The 19549-nt window shown below is 26.0% G+C and overlaps 1 protein-coding gene across 5 annotated transcripts in view; it reads left to right on the top strand.

Moving 5' to 3' along the window:
* Positions 1-19549, top strand: part of LOC112600708 (apoptosis-stimulating of p53 protein 1) — a 101963-nt gene that overhangs the window by 66085 nt on the left and 16329 nt on the right. For all 5 annotated transcript variants that reach the window (XM_025348014.1, XM_025348017.1, XM_025348016.1 and 2 more), the window contains 2 exons: positions 18724-18902; positions 19059-19252. In XM_025348014.1, coding sequence (XP_025203799.1) covers positions 18724-18902; positions 19059-19252 — 373 coding nt within the window. The remainder of the gene's footprint in view (positions 1-18723; positions 18903-19058; positions 19253-19549) is intronic.

The raw sequence follows: 19549 nt of genomic DNA, 5'->3' as shown, positions 1-19549 counted from the left end.
ATCATGGTAAATTAAGTATTATAATATTATTTAATGGATGACGTGATTATGTAATATATATATATATATATAACTATTGTATGGTATCAATATGTCAATAAATTAATGATTTTGTTACATTTTTTCACAAACATAAAATGCTGTGAGAAGAACGTACGTTCACCGTAATAATATAACCGTAAAGTGGTTTGTGGCAGAATTATGTAAACATTTTTTTTTTATTTACATTTTCGGCAGTGGGACGTGCCGATAATGTGAAAACGAGTGATAATATATGGCTTAGTTTAGATGTACGGTACACTTCCCTCTTCAAACTGTTTCACAACTCCTATAAAAATAGGTATATTTCGCGCAATTATTGTTCACACAACGATACTATGATAGTATTATGTAAAGTATCAAAAATAAATAATTTTAAGTGTATCTTATAATCGAGTTGGTAATGGTTATTTATGTGTTTAATTTGTATTAAATTATTTGATTATATTACTTTTATAATAATTTATATTAGAAGTAATAAATATCGAAGTATTTTTTTCCAAAAATATTGGATTTATATCATAATAATATATTATTATTAACTTCCAAGTCAATACTACATTCTGTAGAATGATTTGAATTGGTTTATTGTTTAAATAACTTAAAATTAGTCTAAATATTTAAAAAAATATATTGTGTATAGGATGTTATTATTTACGCGATAGTGAAAAATGTTAGACCTTACGATTTATATTTAAAATACTACGTAATAGTTAAAATTATTAAAGAAAAAAATAATTTTTATTTTGATGACGGATGTTTAAAGCTTTAAGTGTCTTTAAAAAAAATACGATGCTTATCTATTTTTGATATTTTGTAAAATTCTATCATACCAATTTATGATTTTTTTTACTTTTTCAAGCAATTAATTTTAAAATTGGAAATATAAAGTGTTTAGTATAAAATAATTTGTAAAGAGTTAAAATATTTTGATCATATGTCTATAAAGTGCAATATATTTAGTGTGAAAATTTAATTTTCTTGGTTTTAAGTGAATATTCTAGATTTTCTATAACTTTTATAATTATACTGAAAAATACTAGGATTTTTAATCAAAAACTATGTTCTAAGTGGAAAATTGATCTATTTTTATAGCTTCAGAAGTGATGACAGAAGTACACGAAAAAAAATCAATCACACATTACTCGCTCTACTCAGAATTTACAATTATTAGTAGCGTATTATTATTTGTAAACAGAGAAGTGAAGTGAAAAACAGTGTTTAGATGGAAATTATTATTTTGACTATGATTAATTTTTTTTTTCGTTCCATTCGTATGTTTTGTAAAATCCAATCTGAGTGGTTTAGAGAAAGAAAATAATAATGAGATAAATCTAAGGTAGTGGAAATAAAATAAACATTTCTTTACACAAGAACTTTCTGTGAACCGCGTTAAAACTTTATAAAATAAAATATTATAACGGTGATTATATGTAAATATTTTATATATTATTTATATCTTGCCTAAATCTAGACAATTTTTTGCAGTAATGAGTCACATCAATGTTACATTATCAAGATAAAATAGTAATTTATAATCAGTTATGTAATTTAATCGTCCATCATATAAATATAACTTAATTATTAAAAATTGAAATATTTCGTATATTGAATTATTTTATTTTTATTTTTATCGATATGAAAGCTAGTTAAAAAAAAACCGCATAAAATGTCTTATTTTCAGTATTCACTTGTATTAGTAATATTAATAGTAAACATTTTAATAATTATATATTGGTGTATAATTGTACTTTTCTTATGTTAATGTCGTTATCTATATTTTGTGTCAATATATATATAATATATTATTATTATTTTTGTATATTATAGTTAGCCAAATATTACCTAAAATAGCACTAAAACCATAAATATGCAAAAAATAGCAAAATTAAATTTCGTGTATAACATCAGAGAAGTGTGAAAGATATTTGTATCTTAATTTGGATGTTCCAGGACGAACCAAGAAAAATACGCATTTGCTACAACTTCCGAGCCTTGCTTATAATTAAATAAAATATATTTTTTTATGATTCCTATCCCTTTTATATAAACAAATATTTTACTATTATTAATTTTTAAAAGTTATGAACATAAATAAATGTGAAATTTATTATTAACTAAAATGTAACTAAGTTACTGTAAATGTAATTTGTAACCAGTTACAAATGTCTATTGTATCTTGTAACTAGATACTCAATAATAGTATGTCTTGTTACGTTTAAAATTATTTGAGTAACTTGTTCATTTCTCTCTATATCTATTGCTTAGAATGTATTAATAATAATTATAATCAAATGAACCATCAATAATTAATCAACATGTAATAATCAATAATTATACTAAAATATTAATTATTCAAGTTTGATACTTCATCATAAAGCTATATTGGACAGAAAACTGTTTGGTATGATAAAATAACGATTTTTGTATTCCTATTCACGCGATTTGAAAAATTAAACGTGTATTCTGGGGGTTGTATTTGCGCACGCAAAATTAGTATGACCTATTTGAGTTTTATTTTCTAATATATTGTTTGAACTATTGCATGGTAAAGTCTAATTTTCTAAAATACCATAGATTATAATTTGAATTCTAAAACCATAATAATATAGCGTTACCTTAGAAAGTTCGGTCAAAACTTTCTCGTCCATTTTATAGGAACGTATATAATAATATATATGCGTAGTAGTTGTTCGGATGAGTAAGTATTTGCTTCTCATATGACATATGGTTAAAATAAATTATGTTACCTTCATTATTTTTAGAATTTTATCGGCTATTGAAGACTATATATTCTTGTGAATCCAAAAATGAAAAACTTTGATTTGTTAGGATATTTTAAAATTTGTCTAACTATATAATAACAAAAACGATTAATTTATTTTTCTATTTCAAGTGTAGTATCATAGTAATACAGTATATTGAACTATATTTCCCAAAAATATTGTGTATATTGTATAATAATAATTATAAATATTGTTTAACCATGTATAATTGTTAACTAATTAGTAAATTCTAATACAACTATGAAACGGTGAGAATAGATTCATAATATAAAAAGCTTAAAATGATTATAAATTATTTTTAAGATTATAATGCGTTGGTATAAAAAATAATATATTACGTAATGGTAAAAAGTTTCTAGTCTCCACGATTAATATTTTTTGAATTACATCAACAAAAAATTAAAATCGTTTTAGGAAAGTTTGTTATTTTTGTTTAAATATTCAATTATTGCTTAGGACTATTCTTGGATGTCGCTTAAGTATTTTATTTAGGTCTTTTACACAATCTTTGGTTTCTACTTACTCCACTTTATCTTTTCCTCAAATCCTTTCTTGCCCATCGTACATTTATGGTACGCTTTGATAAATAATTATTTAGAGTTCATGCTATAAAATCAGAAGTACTATAAAACAGCACCCTTGCCCCTACATTATAAAATATTCAAAAATCAGAAGAACATTTTTTAACCTCAAACTTTACAAATACAGGCACCTTCTAAGATCAAAAATCTCACTTGAAAACAAACTGCTCATGTATACAAACAAATTATTCACCCTGCCATGATTTATGGTATCCAACTATAGGGTGCCGCCAAAATATCAAATCTAAACTTCTCAATCATTCTAGTCTATAAATTTAAGCTAATAACAAAAGCTCTCTGGTATGTTAGCAACCATACTTTATACAACAACCTTAACATATGCACTCTACCAACTCTTTCTCGTATCTACTATTGAAACTTTCATGCACACATCCGAACCCATTAATTTCCAATTTGTCTTCTGATACTATTTCTGACAATCCCTCTTGACATATTAAACGTAACAGGTCTTGTGACTTACTTATCTAGCCATTATAAAAAAAAAACATAACAATTATAAAAAAGGGGGTTATACTCGTATTTGAATCAGTATCAATGGATGCCTCCTACTAACGCGTCATCACGTTTTGTAGATATATTGAATCATATCAAATATAGATTTTAAACGCATCTAATTAAAAAAAAAAAATATATTTTTAGTTTCTCTTTGCGTCTTTTTTTAAAAATATTAATATATTTCTATTCTCAAACTTTAAAGTTAAAGTATCAAAACGTCATTGTAGATACACCTCTCACTAAAAAAAAAAACAAATAAATTATTAAAAACATTTTAATTTATAATAATAATAATTGTTTGTGCCTCAAGTGCACTTTATATAAAGACGATAAAAACTTATAAATTTTTATTCAATACTTAAGTACGACTTAATAAAAATAGTTTTTATGAGTATTTGAAGCGATTAATATATGTTTTGCAAACTGTAATTTCCTTACATATACCGTGTCTCACTACCAATAATAAGCGTCCGTCGCGCGTTGGAACGTAAAAACTCTTGATAGGAAGTGCGCGTATATCTATACTGCGCATATATATATATATCAATGGAGAGAGTTGTGTACATGTTATGAAATAATAAATTTCATCTCTAATCAAGAGGAGCTGCACAATCGATTTATTTCATAACGGTAACCGTTTTCTTTTTTTCTTTTTTATTATCACACACATACATACAAGGGGTTTCGTAATAACAATTTGTCATTTTATTTTTTTATTTTATTTAGTTCACTCACCATTATATTGGATCTTATCCGCCTTCCTTGTGCCTTATAAAATATCAAGTATATATACTACCTATACCATTCCGTCACATCGACTCCATCATCGGTATTAGTACCGTTTTGTCGAACACTACACTTTGAACGTCGCCGTAAAAAAATAAAAATAATAATAAAAACCAAATAAAAATAGGTAAATATAAAAATAAAAACTCCCATCTATTATATATTTATATCGTATATCATCGCATACATGTTATAACCTATCGACCTCCTGGAGTTTTTCGATATTCGCCATCGTTACCTTCATGTTGAAACTTCGAAACACGCATACAGTGCCATGTTACGTGCATATGAGACATTTATAAGTCGCGTGCTGTGGCGTATCTATGGTGATTTTCGTTATTGTTGGTTGTTGTCGCTATATATATATATATATATATATATATATATTATGACCATTATATATATGCAATTATTTTATACTTATTCGTGATATTTTTAGGAGGAGTGAAAGGGTTGAGGTATGCCATACCGATATACATATATTATACGCAATGTATAATTGTGTGTGACGTGAACTGGGCGTATCTCGTTGCAGACGGGTAGCAGGCGTAGTACCTATTTACTGTATTTTTCGTTACTTCGACCGAAATCGTATTTTTATTGCCACTGATTGCTCGTCAGTGGCTATTATGCCTTCTTATCTGTATTATTATGTTATTATAATTTTATTGAAAAAAAAAAAAACAAATGTAGCTTATCAAAATCATACATGAAAATTATATATGCTACAGTTTTGGTACTGTATATTATGCTGTATTGCATTATTTTACACGAGATTATACGTTGCATGTTCGGGGGCGGCGTTGCAACTAAATTTAGATCTGTTAATCGAAATTCGTTCCAATTCCTATGTGTTTTTATATTACTTTCTATAAATAGGAGAGGTTCAGAAACAAGATCCTAAAAAATAATTCAAATGGAATTTAAAACCATATAGTTCTTATTTGTAATTAAAAAAAAATCATTTGGGATTTTTTTTTAATGTAAGTAAGATTTTGTGTTTTTTTTTTATGTCAACGTTATATAAAACGTGCTATTAAACAAAATTAATATTACACGCTTTTTATAAAAATTAAAATAAACTACCTATGTATAATAATGTTATGATAATTATGGACGTTGACTTATTCTATCGAAGCTTATATAGATTAAAAATTATACATCAATGATTTGGAAAATGTAAAAAAAATATTTATTCATATTGGTCCAAGGACTTCTCAAGTTCACTCGGTTTGAATACGATGTATACATTATAAACATGTATATTTCATTAAATAATAACAATAATAATAATAATAATAATTAAAAAGCAAACTGAAAATATCATATTATTATAGTTCGTCGATTCCGAAACGCATAAATAGGTAATATATATATATATATATATATAATATATAATATAATATAATAATAACATGTACGATCTGGTTAAAATATACATCGTTTAAATGCTGTGTCCGGGGTGACAACGTCATCATACTCTTTTCAACCTCAAATAACCAAATTCCACGAAAACAAGTGAAGGGTACACATTTGTGCAGCGTCAATAAATTTTGTCTGCTGTCTCGTGAATGTGCCGGGGTAAATTAATTTTATATAATGCGTATAAAACAGTTTTGTATTCAACCCCTTCCCCCCTTCCCCAACTTCTTTCGAAACCACTACATATCCACAGATAAGTAGGTAAGCAAGCTTGAATACTTTTATATTATGAAATACAGTTTTTTTTTCTAAAGTTCTTTTTTATTATTAGAACTCTTATTTTGAAAATATGTGAAGTGTAAAGTCAATATATACATTTAAAATACTCTCACATACTTATTATATACGCATTTAAACATTTAATAAATATAATTTCGACAATGCTCATAGTTAAAACGTATTTTGGTATTACCTAGACCATATGAATATAAACGTGCTATTGGTTATGGAATAAAACATGGTATGCCCGTGGTATAGGTATGCGTATAACTTCTACATAATCATAATTAATTGTATTAATACTTTTAGACAATTTGAAATTAATCGAGAAGAAATATGGATTAACTGGTTAAGAAAAAAAAATAATGTTTTGAATAATATACACTTTGAGAATATTATCATAACCACTAATTAAAAAAAACCTTATAATAAAGTATTTTAGAAAATAACTATAATTGAAATGATGAAATTATGAATACTGGCAATAATTTAAAACGATTAATCTCCCTTTAAAAAAGTAAGATTGATAAGTGCAGGGTTGATTTTAATTTCCAAGTAGAAGGAAAAACCTTTTTTTAGAAGTATTAAAAAAAAAGGTAAAAGATAGATAAAGAATAAATCTTCTTCAGGCGTGAATTGGTAGATAAAGTATAAATCTACTAAAAACTGTTAAAACTACTATGGGCGAGAGGTCATTAGAACTAATTTATATTGTATGATTTAAATGATTTAATTTATGGAATACATCGTTTAAATTTATTTTACATTTATTAATATAATTAAAGTATTATATTACTAAACTATAATTAACGATAATAAGAATAGAAAATTTACCATAGATTGATGCAAAATAATGACTAAATTAATGACTTTCATTAGTTATTTCACAGTCTAAAGTTAAATAATCGAAAAGACTAAAATATGATCATACACTAAAACAATATCAAGAATATCATTCTCAATTTTTAATTAGTATATTTTTTCTAATATCTTATATTTTATCTAATAAAAAATTAATAAATATGTTTATTCTGCTAATTTTCTTTTAAAATTAAATTAAAAAAAATAATTCTACTCTTATTCAATATGAAATTTTGACATTCAGAATGAGAATTTAAAATGTAATTAACATTTACAATCTTTAAATCTGTGATGTTAGTCGAAACTCATTTATATTTAAATAATGGACAACTTGTAATCAATGATAAATGAATTCTGCATTTATTTTCACAGTAAGTTGTAATTTTTGGTATGAGAAAAAAATATTTAATTCATTTAACAAATTATGCGCTTAATCGTGTCGTACATTTTTTTTTTAATTGCACCTAAACAAAGAATATGGTAATCTGACTTATCCTATTTGAATTATCTTAATAATGGTAATTATTTCCTTAATGGCATAAATTAATAGATCTTATTAGTATGCACTTTGGTTTAAGTCTAATCAAGTAGACTTGATTTCTGATCATTCAAAGTATGTATATCCTCTAATAAACATAATGTTCCTAGTCACAGCAATATGGTTTCACAAACAATAGTTAATAATAATTATAGAGCTACAGCACGAGCCTATATAAATTCCATTGAGTTTGAGGCATTTATTTTTATATTCTATGTATATAAGTATAATATATCATGTCATATTATTTAGATAATACTATTTATATTATGTAAATTTATTATAATACGAACAATGTCTGATCAATATGTCGTTTGTATAAAATAGTTTGATAAAAATATTGGAAAAACAAATATTTTAAATATTTAATTGTATTGAGATAATTAATAAAAAAAATAAAATATTTATTCAAAATATTTTGATCTGAAACAAAAGTCATCTTAACTCAACTGGGATAATATTTAAAAACTTTCTTCGAAATGACTAAAAAATAATCTGAATTTATTAAAATTGTACTGAAAACTTTTTTCAAATAATATTTTGCTATGTAGGTATATTTTAAAGTATATGAGATGCATATATATTTATCATATGGTATAGTGGAATAATGCTTAAAAATGACTCTAGAAAAAAAATATTAAAAAAACTAATATTTCAAGGCTGTATATTACAGCAACATCCGTCACGTTTCAATAAAATACACAAATTATTCTGGATATGATAAATCATAAAATATTTCATCGTCACATATTGAAATTTATAGAGTTATTTGCGTAGATCCATTATATTGATAAAAAATTAGGTATCTATATTAAGTTCATTTCAATATTTTTATAGTTTTTTTATTCGTATTAAACTTTTTAGTTGAGAATTTTATGATTATTAATTTCAAAATAATTTATCTTACAGATGAATATATTAATTTATGGTTCTTAACACACGCAAACACGCAAATAAACAAAAAAACACTTAATAATAAATCCAATTTGTCTACCAAGTAAATAAATCAAAAATTGTAAATATTTAAGACCATAATATTCTATAATAGATTTCTCTATAATATATTAAGTTAGAAAAAAATAAATTGAGTGAAATTAATTTAGAACCATATATTATTATGATGCATCACGATATCACTACTATATACTCAAAAATATCCTGCAAATAGGTAATCGGGTAAGGTTGCAGAGGGAGCTAAAACTTAAATTACCTAAATATCCGATTCTTCATTTTTGAAATTATAAAACTACTTTATTATAATTACTTAGTAAAATAGATATACTTAGTTGAATTAAGTTGTTTTAAGTAAAAATCGCTCTAATGTAAGATATGTATTGAGAGTAATATATCATTGAGTAAGTCTCTGTAATAGATGTGTTCTATTTTCGTTTAATTGTATACTCAAATAATGAAAACAAAGTTGAGAGTAAACAAAAAATAATTAACAAACCTTCATGATTGTGACAAATTTTCTCAAATTTTGAACTTAAGCTTATACAAAATACTACGCTTGCGTATTTTTAATAAAATAAGAATATTTAAACGAAAAATTTAACCATACAAAATTTAAAAAACCTCCCTACATAAGTATGATATTAATAAAACACAAGTTATGGTAAAATAAATATATTCATCATGATATATTTATATTTCAATACTGAAGTATCCTGAGAAATTGTCAACTTTATCAAATTATTCTGCAAAAATAGCGTATTATTTGTTTTAGTTGAACTAAGAATAATTAGCATTCTTTGATGGTAAAAGACTGATTACATTTACAGGTAAAAATATTTATCAACAATTCTTTAAGCAAGATATTAAATTGCAATTAATTACAAAAATACATAATCGCGATAAATTATTTAAAAAAGAATTTTGATGTGAACTTTTATAGTAACATTGTAATATTTTTTGTAAAATAAATCATACCAATAATATTCTAAATTCGTAACCTTTGACTCATAAATTATGCTAAAAGAAGGTATTTAAAAAATTATATATTATATCAGTACATGATATTATGCATTAATAAATATAACATTATGAATTATTAAGTTATAAATTAATTATTTTAATAAATAATTCAGTATAATATTAATTCTTCTTAAAAAAATGGTTAATTTATACTATTTTTTTTTTTTTTTTTTTACCAATATTAGAATTAGCGGAAACTATAGATTAGGCTAAATAAAAACTAACCGAGAAGTCGATTTATTTCCGTCGGAAAGAACTAAAAATGTATAAAATAATTAAATAAATATTATTATTTCATGTGTTTTTTGTATAGATACATTTATAGTTAGAACTAATTATTTTGCTTTATTATTAGCATAAATAATTAATTATCTTGACATAAAATTACTGCAAAAACATTCAATATCATTCAGGTACTCTGTTCTTTTATAATTTATAAATACTTAATATTATATTGTATCATACAAAATATACTTTATACAAGTAGCTTGTAGCTATTTACTTAACTTTTACACTTTTACATAAATTTATTATTCCCTTTTTTGAGTTTGTTCGTACTGTAATTGTTTTGAATATTTAATTTGGGTTTAAAAAGCATACCATTTTATCATCCAAAATAATTAAAATTCACATAATATATTTTAATATGATGTAACTAATTTTTGTTTTTAGTTATAACACTTTGTGATACACATACGCATACAAACACACATACACACACATACATATTTAATGATATACGAAATAATTATAATATAATATAGTCAATAAACACATTAAGTATTGATGTGATTATCGAACATGTATTATTTGTTTATATTGTTAAATATATCAAATTGTTATTCGATCTTATTTACTTATAGTCATAAATGATTTTCTTAGTCATTCAAATAACCCGACCACCACCATCAAAACCACTACCGCCACCGCTGGTTTCGAACGTAGGAATTCTTGAATGGGTAATAGTTTTTTTTTTTTAGCTACAAGAGCAGTATATTCATCATAAATTCTTCACCAGAAATATAATACATAGTCTGACAAATATAATATTAGATATGATTATATTATATTATACGCGTGCGTGTGAAAAAGTACTCTCATACGTATACATTATACCTAACTTAATACACGACTCGTGTTCGTACATTATTATTTTTATATGCATGGATGTGTGTAGATATGAGAAATGTTCTGTATACTTGATAAACGCACTGTATACTGTAGGGTATAATATTCACTGCACTGTGTAATAGAAAGGAATTGAGCAAAAAATTGAATTTCACAAATGGAAACGTCGCGTACAAACGTGCAAGACTGATATTTCGCAGCTCCCTGAACATTATTATTATTATTATATTTTTTGTGTTCCATTAGTGTACAGAGATTTTCGTGTATTTTTTTTTTTTTTTTTTAACAGTTATGAAAAAATTTGGTCGCCCGAACTGTTTGTATACATATTTCTCCCAACATGCATATGACTATATGAGTATATTTGTTTTTTGAATATTGATAGAAAGTCGAAACATAGATTTATCTTTGGTAAAAATTGCATATGTAATTAAACGAATGGTTACCAAAAATAAGATTTTATGGACACATTAAATCTCGTGGTCCTGACAAAATCTTATTATGGTGCACCAAATTAATTTCTTGAAGTTTACTTCAACCGGTTTCTATTGAATTATTGAATTATTGTTTTATGGTATCAAATATCAACTAGAAATATTATATTATTATGTATATTATGTACATGTATATACTTGTATTTATATACATACCACTGTACCACGGAATATATTTTCGTTACATGGCGTTTAAGCGATTTATGGTTTCAACCGCAATAAACTCTTTATTAATCCTTCTCCCACTCCAAAGTGTTGTTGTCCGTGGAATTTCTAAAACAAAATCGTGAATAGTTGCTTCGTTAATATGGAAAATATTATAATCTTCTTTACCCGACGGCATAACCCGATAGTATGATGATTTATTCTTGTTACAGTATTTTTAAAGACCGCGAAGGTCATATAATCTTATTTTTATTTAATTAAGTAAATTTAAATAATACGTGCATTGTATTATAGTATATGTATTTATGGATTGACGTGACCAAAATTTATTCATTTTTCAATTTTATATGTTCTTCTGTATGGTTAAATACAACGTGTATAGATATTTCATGCTTGTATCGACAATTAACGTTAATTTATGTTTTGTTATTCTTCTTATAAAATAAATATATAAATATTTTACATAATATCATATAAATTTAGATATGTAATTCTTCACGTAAATGTGGTATTTCATATGATATGACATAAAAAATTTGGTAAACTTTTTTTTTTAATTTCGTAAAATTGGATAATGGCATCAGCATTATACATATATACAGTATATATACTGTATCATTTATTATATAAGTAAACATTATAAACCTATACATGAGTGATTTAAAGACAGGTGTAACAAAGACTACGCATTTATTAAATACAAAAAAACACATTTACATTTTGTAAGTAATGAATTATTAGTTATTACCTATTGTGAGGTACTCATTTACCATAGTTTTGGATTTAGTCAGTTCTTCGAGCTTATAAGAAGCAGTTTAATTTTGTATTTTTATGTTGATTTAATTTTAAGACTACGATTTAATTATTTTGTTTTTTTTATTACGAACAGAGAAGAATAATAATAAAATAAAAATTAAATAATTGCCTTATTTGCTGAATATTATGTAGGCATTGGGTAATTTCTTATTTAGTAATTTTTAATTACTCGTGACAATTTCGTCTGAGACCAAATTACTGTATGTCTACAGCATACTTAAGTCATGGTTAATATAAATTAGTTTAATGACGCTATGCATTATTAACTGAAAATAATTTATGCGCAATTCGCATATAAATCTGCCAACAGAATAATTCTGACATTATGTCGGATTTATGGACTTCTTGTTTAAAAAAAAAAAAAAATTAAAAACTTGTGTTCATAGAACATGTTACTTAAGTGTATAATATCATGTGTGACCAATTGATGAATTATTATTTTTAAATTAAAAATCCCCGGTTACAAATTTTAGCTTAAAATTACGAGTACTGCATCGAGTCCGTAGAACCTGTAACAATCTGTTGTTTAAAGTGGAATATAAAAATATCTTATTCATTGTACATAGAAAATTTTATACCTATGGGAAGTGTTAAAATACAATTTAAAACGCATTGTAAAATACAAGTTAATTTTTAAAATCTACACAATATCGCCTTAGATATGATATTATACGATCGTGATAACAAGTTGAATTGAAAATTTCATGAGGATTTTATTATTAAAATGTTCGACTGAAACCCGCGCGTTCTGTAGGTAGGTACTCATTCGCTTCACGATGATAACCTATTCAGGAATTTTGCAGCAAGTCTTGCAGTCTTCTATGAAATAAACAACATCCGCGTGCCATATTTATTACAATAACCAACGTTTCTATGGATCTAACTTACCCATCGCAGACGAAGTATTATCGTCATCATTATTATTATTTATTATGCGTTTAACCGGCCTTGACTCGCTCACATATATGCGTATCGTAACTATATGTACATTCGGAAAAACAAATCGGTAGTACGTACACATACTGTTTGCCTGGAGGAAGAGAAGGAGAGGGAAGTCGGCGTATATAGCGGCAGAACAATTATTTTAAATTTAGCCGCTGGCGGTGGTAGTGATTTGTCAACGTCACGAGGCCGCGAAGAAGTGTTCGGAAAAGAGACGTGAGTAGTGTATATGTGTGTATGTGAGCAAAAGAGAGGGAGCAAAAATGGTGCGAAGACCACGGTGGTGGTTGTCGGCGCCCGCGTGGATGAGCAACAATTTATTTTAAAAACTTTTTTTCTAAAAAACTATATTTATATATTATATACATATACACATATACGAGTGTGCGTTTTCAATGGCGGAACGTCTTTTTTTTTTTTTTTTTTAATGTCTCTCATCCTACTCTTTATTCTTCGTCCGGCTTAATGACCGAACGAATAATCTTCTGTTTAAAATGGCTGCGGGCGCAAGCGGCATGAGTATTCCGATTCGCGAAACTATCACACTATATATACGTGCGTTACTCTAAAAAAGAGACTTTTGTGCAATTATAAAACGTTTAAATCCCTATTGCGTGGCTTGTGAATTATATGGACCAGACTATATATATAATAAAATATATATATGTGTAGAACTTTCTTCTTATCTCCCTTGTGTACTCTTAATGCCGATTTCAACTCTACGTAAATAATTTTTCTAGCAAAAACATATTTAAACGCAGTCATAAGATATACGATCAAGACTAAAAAAAATACATTCTCATTTTAAAAACACGAATGACAATTTTAATATTGAGGACAATTTACATGTATCAATTTGAAATTTTTCTTTATTTTATTTTATTAATTAACGTCTAACGGCTTTTCAATGGTAGTAATAAATGACATAGTTGCATACATTGTTTACATGTTATAATTATAAGTCAATAACATAAAAGGCTAGTTTTATAAAAAGAAAAATAAGGAAAATTGTATTAAGGTTAAAGATCAAAATTATTATTATTTAAAGAGCTCTTGGCTCTGATCAAGGAGACATTCATTAGAAAATTAGATTTTAAAGCGGAAAAGAGGAATGGCTCTTGAAATTTAGTATGAACATTTAGTACAAGTAGATTTATGTGTTCAAAGAGATGAGATGAGTGAACCTTCCCATGGAATAGGTTGAACACAAAAAGTTGGTCGATCTTTTTCCGTTTATTCTCAAGTGAACTGAGTTTTAAAATTCTGATAACTTGTGAGCAATTATGCCTAGGGTGGTCAACTTTTAGTAAAAGTCCGATGAGACCTAGAAAGCGAGATTGAACACGTCGGAAAAGTTTTTTCTCCACTTGAAGAAATGGATTCCAAACTACAGATTCATAATCCAAAATCGATTTAACAAGGGTACAGTATACTGTGACTAAACAAGGTGCAGAATTGAATTGAGTTGTATGACGTCGGATAAATCCTAAAGTCCTTAATGCCTTACATGAGATATAATCAATATGGGATATAAAAGATAAATAAGGTGTGTATATGTCTTTATAATATATGTACTCTGTCATATAGCGGTCCACTTCGTTTTATCACATAATAATATAATGTGATATGATACATCTGATACAACTTGCCCTATGCAATATGTAATTACGGCATAACACGATGACGGATGACCGATGAACGTGCGACACACGTTCGTCAACCTATTCCGTTGAAGTTCTCAAACGTGGTTTTGCTTCCCATGCTGACCTCTCATTTCCCATCAGATTTTAATTAGTCAGTCGTTTTCTTAATCACGTTTTACATTGTAACTGTTGTATAACTTGATAATATACGGTTTATTGTCATACATAGTATGCTGATGTTGTGAACAAGGTTTTTTGGAATGCAATTGCAAAGCCTCAATGCACCTAAATGAAAAAAAAGTGTAATTTCAATAGCTCCGGACTATTATACAATTATAAATGCTACTTCAGCTTGTCGTGCTGTAACAAGTGACATCAAAGTATATAACAATATTTATAATTGATTGTATTTGACTACGTTTATATTTCAATATAAAAAATAATACTGAATACTGGTATTTTAAATTTATCATCATGTCAATATTCACCAAATAGTGACAATGGATATGGCTATCTATACGAAGTACTAATCTACAGTATAGGTCCTACATTAACATTTTTGATAGAAATGACATTCAACAATTGTGGACATTTATTTCAACAATAATAATAACATGGAATCCGAGCTTTTAAAATATTTAGTAAAAGATCGATTACTCGACTTCAGTTTAATTTCTGTTTCTTTCTAACATAATATAACAAGTAAATACTATAGGAAATAAAATATATAATATTATAATAATATGCACCCCGTTACATTTTGGGTTTTAGTGGCGGTTTCAACGGGGAAACGAGAAAACATGCAATTGACTCGACATATACGTAATTGGGGGGGGGGGTACATAATAAATTATTCCAATAATTTCGTATTTATGGTTCACCTTGGCCATGTCAAACATTTTAACATTAGGAACCTTTTTTATGTACTCGATGTATTCAAAATTGTTTTACAATATTTGGTTATCGGTCAAAAATTATGTTCAAAATTAGGTTACGCTAATAATTACAGGAAATTGTTAGGAATGTCGGTGCCACGCGCTTCATTCGAATAAATTTTATTTGTGTTGACGATGCAACCTCCATCGTTAAGTGAGATTTACGTGTTACACAATTCAGGTGCTTACAACCTGAAATGTATTGCCGTTATTATCCTGTAGATTTCGAAACAAATGCGAATGCTTAATTAAATTTTGTGCGGTCTGCTTGTATATTTTATTATTTTACCAAACACCCGTATCTTATAATGTCACACGGTGGTATTTTTATTTTTCACTTCCCCTTTATGTATTCCTTCAAAAATTCGCCTACTTATTTACGTAATGTATGATCGTCTGTTTTCGAAAGTGGTATTTTGAAAGTAATTTTGAATCGAAGTAATTTCAACTGCAGTTGTTTACAACAGCATTTCAAATAGTTATTTAATTAGTTTAACGGCATTGCAACAACAAGATTACAGACTTACCTACTCCGTGTTACCAAAAATATTAATACTCACACCACGTATTTGGTCTACAATTAAAAACGTCAAATTTATTATTGTGATTTAAATATTTACAATGGTAGATTAAAAGTCACGTGTCACATGCTATTTCGCAACAATTTTCAATGTTAAGTTTATACAAAACACAGAGATGAAAAAATAATGTATTGATATGTGCAATATCTTGACGTATTTTATATTAAAACATCGATGACGTATAGGTCGTTTTGGGACCTATGGTTACACATAGTGTACTAATATGAGTAGGCATATAATATATATATATATATATATATATATATATATACGTAGTTTCCAACCAGATGTGTGTAATATTATCGCATATATCATGTGTATACATTTACACATAGATCGGTGTGCTTTGAGATGGAACAAATGCCATTCAACCTGTTAAAAAGTACAACGAACTTAGAGGACAAAGTACTCCAATTGCCGATTTCGTCAAGGAAATAAAAACATACTCAACGATGAAGCGTATTATGTTTAGAACTTTTTTTTTGTCATTTGATACGATAATTACATATTAATTACACTTTTTACATGTTCAGTTGACGATTATCAGAACAATGTGTTCGTATTTCAATGATATACATACATTATACATGGTATAATACTCGTTTTATTGTGAATTTTTTTGATTTTCTTACACTGTCAATGTGTATATAATAATATACGATGTATGTATATAATATATATTGTATACATAACTGCATCAACTTTAATTGTCGTTTTTATGATGTGATTATTATTTTTTAAAGGATGTTGTCTGATTAATACTCGTAATATTATTCTAACTCGTTGAAATCATTTTTAATGTATTGTTTAAATTTTAAATGTCATTAATAATTTTTAGGATAACAAATTATTTGAATTGATTATTATATTTAATGTTTCACATTTCTTTAACATTAAAAATTATTCTGATTCATATTATAAATATGATTAATGTCATGGTGATACTTTTGCTTTAATTCTGTAAACCATGTATCTTAATGTATATTGTAATATAGTATATATAACCGATGTAGTTGTTAAAATTGTTATTGTTTTTCAACATTTCGTGAAAAATTATATAACTTTAAGTTTATGTTTAATTATTTTTTTACAATTGTAATTTATCAAAACTCAAACAGTTTATTAGTTTTTCAATATAAATTAATTGTATTTAAATATATTCTTATATAAAATACTTTTTCATATTTCGTTTTAAAATTATTATTAAAAAAAAAAATATATATATATATATTATTTAAGATTTTTAGTGAAGTAAAAAATATATTGGTTTACACGTTTCATGTTTTTGATAGTTCTTATGAAAAAAAAAAAAAAAAAAAAAATAAACAAAAAAACAAAAATAAAAATAATTAATTTGTTTTTATCATATATATATAATACGAAATAAATGTAAGATATCAATTTTTCCTAAGCACGAAGTTATTATATTACTCATTAATTTCGTTATCACTTATTTACTACATACTACTGTATTTTAAATTTAATACAAAATAACAACGAAATTATTGTAATATTCAGTTTCCTGCATAAAAGTGCGAAGGAAAATTAATTTCATTTCACGATCAAACATTTCGTAATGAAATAATTATAATAGTTTTTTGTTTTTGTTACATAAAATAGAATAATGGAAAATTGGAGATTTTAAATCAGTAACGGTGAATTATATTTATGAAGATAATTTATTTATACACTTAACAGTAAATTATGATAAAGTTATTTGTATACACAATTTATATGATGTACATTTATTTATAATATTTTTGTTAAGGTAGTTTTATCATTAACTGAAATTGAATTAATTTTAATGTTAATTAAAAAATTTCTATATTTATAGTATCCTCACAAATAATTAAAACTTATTTCTTACAGTTTACCATAAAATTTGACAATAAAAATAGGTATCTTACGCTTTGTTAAACGTATAATGTATGATCAGGTTTTGACAGGTCACGAAAGGATTGAATTCATTATTTTACAGTAAAATTTAACATCCAAAAATCCTTTAGAGGTTAGGACAAAGTTATTTACTTATTTATTTTTATTTTTTGGCTGGATAGTGGTTTTAAAAATTGTGACAGTTTAAGATTAGCCTAAAGGTTGATTTTCCGGTTGCAACTTATCAAGTGACTATTTTTTTATTTTTGCTCTGAGGCCCAAACGTAATTGAGTTTCATATTATTTAATACTACAAATAAAACACATTTATCACGTTTAAACTTTTTACTTTGTTGTTCTAGCTTCTGATCTGGAATCGATTCGTGCCTTGTTTAATGAAAAAGAAAAAGAACTTACAATGGCTGTGGCTAAAGTGGACGAATTAACTAGACAACTTGAAGACGTCCATAAAGGACGAGGTCATGCACAGCCTACGTCTCCGGCTTCCATAGAACTTGACAAACTACGAGCTGAGTTATTAGTGAGTCTTAATTATTATTCATCAATTGTAGTTATAGTTTAATAAAGTTAAATTAAAATATTTGCAAATAGATACTATTTTTTTTTTTTTTTTTTAATTAAATATGTTATATAACACTAATATACATTTAATGTTGTTTTTTTTTTAATTTTGAAGTATCGAAACAAATTAGGAGAACAGCAAACTGCTAGGCTAGTACAACAACGTGAAGTTCTTTCCAAAAGACAAGAGGAAATGGCATCTATTGATCGGCGAATATCCGAACTACAAGCTAGGTTACACAGGAAGAGGTTGCTCAACCAACAGCTTGCCAATCAAATCCAGGCAAATAAACCAGGCCATAATAATAGGTAAGTAACCATTTTTTAGCAGAATAATATTTTACAAAGCGATTTTTATGAGATTTTGCCACATTAGTTTTTATTTAAATTCTAGTTTCTTTAAATAAACGTATTAGCTTTTTGCGATTCAAGCCGTTATGCTGTTAGATTGTGTTTATATGTAATCTGTCAAACATGCAAAAGTGCATAGTCTCGAATATTGTGATCACAATATAATTATCTATCTTATTTTCCCTATATACTGATGTGGTTATTTTTCAATTTTAAAATATTTATCATATATTTGTATGTATAAAATCTGTCTAA

The sequence above is a fragment of the Melanaphis sacchari genome, unplaced genomic scaffold (genome assembly GCF_002803265.2).
Source record: "Melanaphis sacchari strain LSU unplaced genomic scaffold, SCAv2.0 Contig66_pilon_pilon, whole genome shotgun sequence".
Lineage (NCBI taxonomy): Eukaryota > Metazoa > Arthropoda > Insecta > Hemiptera > Aphididae > Melanaphis > Melanaphis sacchari.
The sequence above is the reverse complement of the archived record's forward strand: the minus strand, read 5'-3'. Positions and strand labels throughout refer to the sequence as shown.